The following is a 7,723-nucleotide window of genomic DNA, read 5'->3' on the forward strand; positions in this document are numbered from 1 at the left end:
AAAGTTTAAATAAACCTTTACATCATGAGTTAGGGTCTTACAGGATTATACTTGTTTATGGCTAGACTATTATAATTTCCACATTAAATCACCTGTACAGGATAGATCAAACATAAAGTTTAAATAAACCTTTACATCATGAGTTAGGGTCTTACAGGATTATACTTGTTTATGGCTAGACTATTATAATTTCCACATTAAATCACCTGTACAGGATAGATCAAACATAAAGTTTAAATAAACCTTTACATCATGAGTTAGGGTCTTACAGGATTATACTTGTTTATGGCTAGACTATTACAATTTCCACATTAAATCACCTGTACAGGATAGATCAAACAAAGTTTAAATAAACCTTTACATCATGAGTTAGGGTCTTACAGAATTATACTTGTTTACGGCTTGTTAATCTTTAATTTCCAAATGAAACAACACATGGGAAAGGGATCAGGTCATATCAGCAACAAACGTCTTACACAATTATTATATTTTAAATAAATAGAGGGGAATTCAAAACTCTGAACACATAAGAGCAGCAACATATTGAGTATATTTTACAATTACACCACTCCCTGGTCTGTAAATCTGTATTCCTGTATATCATCCTCGACTGATAAGCATGAAAGAGAAAACAACAGAATATAAGAACAACATTAATACAACACACTACAGTAAAATTCTGGTTACTTACAGAGGAAAGAAAGGTGTCAGTAAGACTTGTTGGATCAACTGATATAAATTACATATTCTGTAATAAACAATTAACATTACCGATTTTGTGCACCTAAAAAATACCAAATTAAACAACACTTGGTCATTACACACACACACCAATCTGTACAGATAGCATTATTTCACTACCAGTAGATAACCACGTTAACATTCTGCCAAGATTTGAAGCATAAAATGATTACTGCATTGCTTTTGACTGGATGTCTCATCTTCAAATTTCAGGTCAAAGTAATTTCTTATATTTTGTTACAAGTACTGGACATGAAAAAAATATACAGAAAGAAAAATGCAGTAACTATGAAAGGTACAAAACGATGCAGATTTGTCCTTAGAGTTGTCGCAACAAAGGCCTTCCAAACATCTATCCTTTCCAAAAGTTAAATCACCCTGAAACAAATTCGGCATTAGTAAATGAGGTAAGTTTTACATCTTAAATCATTTTACATCTAGCACCAGCTGCTTGATGAAATTCCATAAAACAACACATTCATCTAAAGCAAAAATATACAGGGTGTTCGATAGGTCTGGAACCGTAGGTGATTTGCAGCTTTTCTTAATTTCGGTTTTTGTGACCGATTATGGTGCCGTCAAAGCACGAAGAAGGTCGAGTTAATCCTGCTGTTAGTCAAAACTTGTTCCTAATTACATGGACAACACGTGGAACACATTCTGTAAAATTTGTTGAAGTGCTTGTGGTTCCAGACCTTTTGAACACCCTGATTCAAAACCAGGTTTTCTGAAACTGTGGGTTATGACCGCACACCCTGAGGAAGGCTCCAAACAAACTGAAAAGATGCTACAAATCTCTTTTAAGTTTATATATACATTTACAGCATGTGTAAAAACTACTTTTGATATAAGAGAACAACTTCAAGTTGTAGAATAAAACCAGTGAAACATATTTAAGTAAAAACATCTACATGTAAAAACTCATTTTTTCTAATCAAAGAGTGAGCACATGGTTTACTTTGTTCACATACATAAATAAACTTTAATATATTCAAAGAAAGTTGTTTCTTCTTCTCATCCTTTGCACTGTTTTAATTGGTGAGAAAGAATTCCTTTTTCAGGTTATTCTTTTAATAACTTACTGATCTTGATAGTAAGCCGTTGAAATAAAACCAGAAGTTTGGAAATCATAGCTACCAAAGTAAGACATCTGTGTCCCCACTGAGGACTTAATCGTTGGTGAGGGGAGTGGTCCTAGAGTATCTTGATCTGCTTCACTCCCCAAATTGTCTTCTTTGAGTTAAAGTTATAAAGGAATTTTAAAAATATCCTGTATGTGTAAAACTGTATTATTATATTAGCATCTGTTCCTAGATTTGATCTTATTCTCTGTTGATTTTAATTTTTGTGTATCTGGCAAATAGGGGTGGAGGTGGGGGTCTGGAATTATTCACTCTCACAAAAAGGGGGTTCTGGATTTAAAATGTTTGACAACCCTACTCTAAACAAACAAATTCATTTTTCTTTAAATAAAACTTCACGACTGTGGTGAGATGATGTTTTTGTTTTTTCAAACTAAATAAAGCATTTTAATACTAGAAATAAATAACCTTATAACACCAAATTGTTATTTTTATTTAATTAGACAACGTTTCACTTTACAGCTTCTTCAGGAGCCACTAAAACACTAACCAAAACTGACAATACAAAGCTTCAAGGAAAAAAACTTTTGAAACTTCGTACTGTAAGTTTGGTTTTTTTTTTTTTTATGAAAAGCTCCTGAAAAAGCTGTAAAGCGAAACGTTATCTAATTAAATAAAAACAACAATTTCGTGCTATAAAGCCACTTATTTCTAGTATTAAAATGTCTTCTGTTCACCAATATGCACTACAGAAATTAAATTGTAAGTAAAAAAATCATGGAAATTTATCACATTACAGTTTTATGCGAAGCATTCATAACAAACTTGACACAGTTTAATCAAGTGAAGGTCTTAGTAAAATCAAAGTATTAGTTAAGCCACATTTGATCCGTACTTGTAATTAGCTTGCTACCGTCATAACACGTATTTGATACGACAGTCTTGTACGCATTAAAAACATTATTAGTTAACAACGGGCTTGTATGTAATGAAACCAACAGTAGGCTGACAATACAAAAATAATACAGGGAATATGATTAAAACTACTGTAAGTGAAGAAACTGACCACTGTGGGCAAACGACTGTCTGGCAGTATTAAAGGTCAACTGATGAAAGTTTGGCTGGATATTTCTTTTTCCTTTAAATCATTTCTTTGTATTTTAAGATTATATCATGCGTTTGTTATTTGAAAAAAAGAAACTAACAAAATCAAAACTTAATGAACCATAACAGCTTCACTTTTCATGAGTACAAAAGTACTTTATACGGTCTGTTAGCAAATCTAAGCTCCAGACAAATCAAACAATTGAAATTGCATTCAATATACATTCACCAAATAACTGCTAATATATATATATATATACAAAATAAATGTGTAATTAATATATTAAAAGGTAACCTTGTTAAAATAAAGAACGTTTAAAAATGTGACACACAACACATTGTGCACAGTGGACAGAAAAAGATGACACATAATAAGACAACATTTCCTGTGGAATTTCACTGAACTTAAAACTCAACAAATCAAACTCAAATCTCATGTACATAATGAAAAACAAAATTTCTCATACAGGGTAAAAACAGACATTACGTATCATATACACAAACATATATGTACAAAAAGTCCATGGCACTTTATCTTTCACGTGATTAAACTAAACCATAATAAAATTGCAGATTATATAATGAATCATGCAGAGTTCCAATCTGTTGTACACAGAATAGCACCTCACTTCTTTCTAATAACCAAAGACTCGTTTGTGTAATTTCAAACAAAGCCAAGAATGCACAAGTACACCATCAAACAAGCATGCAATCAACATAACATCCCCAGTGTATCACATCACATCAACAAAATATTCACACGGATTGTCCATAGCTCTGTGAAACGATTGTCTACTACCAGCAAGTTCCGTGGGGACGGCTTGGAGACAAGCAACGTTTGGAGATGTCCGGATACTGAGACTAGGTTCGCTTCCACTGCTTCCACCACCTCTGCCTCCGCTGTCTGCTACTTTACCCAACTGGCCACCACTTCGCTGGCTAGCTATTTCAGAATCACTACCTCCAGGGCTACTACTCTTTCTACTTTTTTCCTTAACTCCTCCATTGCTACTTCCTCCTAAAGAAACATTTTTATCTTAGTATGAAAAGCAAAGGACAATTTTATAAACTGTTAACTTGAATGGAAGTGTATTGTCCAGCAAGGACTGAAGATATACCTATACAAAGTAATAATAAAAAAACCAAGCATATGAGATTAACCTTATGGTTGAACCCATTCTCGTGTGGATAATGGCACACAGTTCAACAATACTTATAATAACTTCTTAACATATCTTCACTACAATTGGTAAGATTGTTAAAGATTAAAGTATTATGTACAAAATGAACAAGATTGTTTTAATTAAAGATCTGTTACTTTTTGCATTATAGTTATTTGCACTCAGACTCTGAATATTTTGAGTATTATCATCAATGTATTTGTGCAGTGAAATGTTTAAATGTAAAAATTGTACACATCTTTTAATTTGCATCAAATATCTTCTTTCGGTTATATTCTTAATTGTAAGTTTTTACATTTTTCACGTAAAGTTTATTTTTGATGTTTTATTTTTCTTTCCTGTCCTTTAGCATTATTACTTTTCACGACACACGTCAACAGGAGTTCTCGGGCAATATTAGGGCATCATTGGCAAAGACACTTTTACTTTTATCAGAATATTGGGACATTCGCCTACTACGTTAAGCCTGACGAACCTAGGCAGTTTGGCTTATATTTTAAAAAATCATTAAGCCTTTCTAATATGCATTTTAAAACATAACTGACGCATTATTAACTAAAATATAAAACCTAAATAAAATTCAACTGTCTATCTAACTAACTTATTTATAGGTGAGAAACAATGCTACAGTGATAGCAAGAACAAAAGCAATAACAGTGCTAAAAGTGGTTTGACAAATTCTCTAAGAAATTCTTTGTGCCAGTTTCAAAATAACTATTGGATGATTGTATTTCAAAATGTGGTCTTTCTATTGGTTATAAACACCTAGCTCAACTAAATATAATTGGCTGAGAAATTGCAACTCAGTGGGCATGGCATCTGTCAAGAGTTCCAAGAAATATATTTTATTTTCTCCAACCGTGCCCTAAGGAACTTGAAAGGAGAATGTATAAACAGAGCAATTAAAGTAGATTCAATCTATACACAGAAGGTTGTGTACATGAAGAAGTAGTTAAGTTACAAAGTTTAGAAATTCTGTAAACTTTTACATCAAATTGAAGTTTAATAATTTTTCTTTAAGGTTTCTTTTGAAATAAAGGAATTAAAACCTAGATAATATAAAACTTTGGACTATAACATAAATTTTAATGCTAATTTCATTGGCAAACATTGATCATAAGATTGCTAAATTGAATTTTGAATTTAACAAAGTCTCATGAAATGTACAGAACTGGGTTGCCCGTAACCATAAGGTTAAGATAACACAGAAGAAGACTGAAAACCAACACTTCTTGCTATACAAAGATCAAATAAAAAGATAAAAATTTGGAGTTTCGAAAACTTTACCTCACATAATAAGACTCAATATCATTAAGAAGAAAAACCCTAATACCTGAGCCACTTTTAATACTACCCTCCCGAGCTTGGCTAGTAGCAGCAGGAGCCTCATTGGTGTAGTTGAATGGCATTGGAATAAAACCAGTGGCTTGGGGAACATAGCTACCAGAATAAGGCATCTGTGTCCCCCATGGGGACTGGACCGTTGGTGGGGGGAGTGGTCCCAAAGTATCTCGATCTGCTTCACTCACTGAATTGTCTTCATTGAGTTTTAGAGCCGTTAAGTCTAGAAGAAGGAAAATACAAATACGTAACTTTATGATTGATTCACGTGTTAAAGATACGCTGAACCAAAACTTGCAAGCGTTAAATACCAATCAGAAGTTCAACATCAACAGTTATTTGTTACATACTATTAACAAGAAATCTTTACTTTTTGTTAGACAAATACCCATTTTAACAAATAGTGATAGAACCCCCACTTTAAAATAAGTTAACTTAGGGTTCCAAATGGAAGCAAATAAAAGAACTGATAAAATCAAACATTCACATGATGAAATAAATATTTTCCTCTCAACTTACAAACAAGCTGCAGTTGATATCTTTGTTGTATTACCTAGATTTCTCTCTATATATATACATTCAAACATAATGCTCCTCGTTGGCTACTGACAGATATTTTGACAGAAAAACAAAGTAAAAAATCATATTTTATCACACTTAAAACCTTCCCATGTCCACATTATTAAATCTACAATACTTGTCAGTAAAGTAAAGAATCATAAAAGAACCAAATAAAATTAAGTGGTACTTTTATTTACATAGCAGCACCATCCATTTTTCAATTTTTTGAAAATCAGAACTTGTCAATAAGAATATGAAAACGTATCTTTCCATGACAGTTAACTTACACTTTTCTCTCTAACGATACTAAACCTATTAGGTTCAAAATAATTTAAGGCTTACTACTGCACAGATCTCCAAATACATAGTAACACTGTTCAGAAAATGTTATCTTGTTCACTGTGTGCCGAATATACCCTGCTTTCAACATCTGTGTGGCATATTTACGAGCTTCTCGTCTGTCTTGAAAACCCTGAACGTGGTTAAATAGCCAGTCGACAATGTCGGCACCTGCAGGCAAACAGTAAAAAAAAAAAATCACCATTGTTTAAAGAAACCTGAACATGAGAAAAAGCTGATTAATACCGTACCTTGATGTTTTAAAACAGATTGAATGGTGAACAACATTATCTATTTTTGTACCTTAATACATAACAATTATTACTTACAAGCTTCTTTACTTGTACATTTAGCATCAACTAATTATTGTAAGCTCATTAACATCATAAATTTCATTGTTCATAATTTCTAAAACAATCTTACATACCAATGAAGGCTTTTGGTATAGTTATTTTGAGCCACATGCGGTCCCTAACATCTAGTCCTGATTCAGGACCTGCCATAGCTTTTACTATGGTTGCCATGTCACTGTCTATTGAAAGTGGAATGTCTTGTAACTGACCTAAAGAAATAAATACCTTCAGTATAATTCTCACATACAACAGTATACTGCAAACATCTCACAAACTTCGAGTAACCATGACAATCGATATAAATATCCTAAAATTAATAAATGTTATGTGCGATATTCAGATCTTATAAAGCACAAAAAAACAGCATTATTCCTTTCCAGCTCAGTATCTCATGCTTTTACAGAATTAAAATGGCAATAGCTCCCTCCCTTCATTATGTGGATTGCACATTTTTAAACTTTTACTTTCAAGTTCTCCTTGAAATAATGAAAATTCCTAATGGTTTTTTTTCTTGCTTTTATACCATGGGATAGGTGATAAGTTAACTTAATGGGATTCCCTGTGTGTTTGTTTATTCAATTAATTCTTTAGCAGTTAATTTTTTGTATAAAAGAACTCTCACTGTTGTAACTGGGGATGAGGCTTGAACCCCTCTGACAAAGATAGAGGTGACAGTGGAGTCTTTTTGAAAAAGCTATACATAATTTCTATAAAAAAAAAAAGTCAGATCTGGATTAAAAGGGTTAATATACAGTAAAAGACAGTCAGTTTTATTCCACTAGGCTGGAAAAGGTTAATCGTAAATTAATTTTCTTTAATTGGATAATACCAAATATATTAACAGATTGAATATGATGTGCTAAACCTAACTTTCGTTGGATAATACCAAATATATTAACAGGTTGAATATGATGTGCTAAGCCTAACTTTCTTTGGATAATACCAAATATATTAACAGATTGAATATGATGTGCTAAGCCTAACTTTCTTTGGATAATACCAAATATATTAACAGATTGAA

General features: G+C 32.3%; 1 protein-coding gene across 1 annotated transcript in view; it reads right to left on the reverse strand.

Annotated features, from left to right (window-relative positions):
- Nucleotides 1–6: 6 nt before the first annotated feature.
- LOC106468041 (segment polarity protein dishevelled homolog DVL-1-like) overlaps nucleotides 7–7,723 on the reverse strand; it is a 29,803-nt gene continuing 22,086 nt past the window's right edge. Inside the window, exons 13-17 of the mRNA XM_022396347.1 lie at nucleotides 6,777–6,911; nucleotides 6,353–6,520; nucleotides 5,442–5,672; nucleotides 3,688–3,945; nucleotides 7–610 (exon numbers count right to left, since the gene is read on the reverse strand). Coding sequence (XP_022252055.1) covers nucleotides 561–610; nucleotides 3,688–3,945; nucleotides 5,442–5,672; nucleotides 6,353–6,520; nucleotides 6,777–6,911 — 842 coding nt within the window. The 3' untranslated portion in view covers nucleotides 7–560. The remainder of the gene's footprint in view (nucleotides 611–3,687; nucleotides 3,946–5,441; nucleotides 5,673–6,352; nucleotides 6,521–6,776; nucleotides 6,912–7,723) is intronic.

This window comes from Limulus polyphemus, unplaced genomic scaffold (genome assembly GCF_000517525.1).
Source record: "Limulus polyphemus unplaced genomic scaffold, Limulus_polyphemus-2.1.2 Scaffold2846, whole genome shotgun sequence".
NCBI classification, from domain to species: Eukaryota; Metazoa; Arthropoda; class Merostomata; order Xiphosura; family Limulidae; genus Limulus; species Limulus polyphemus.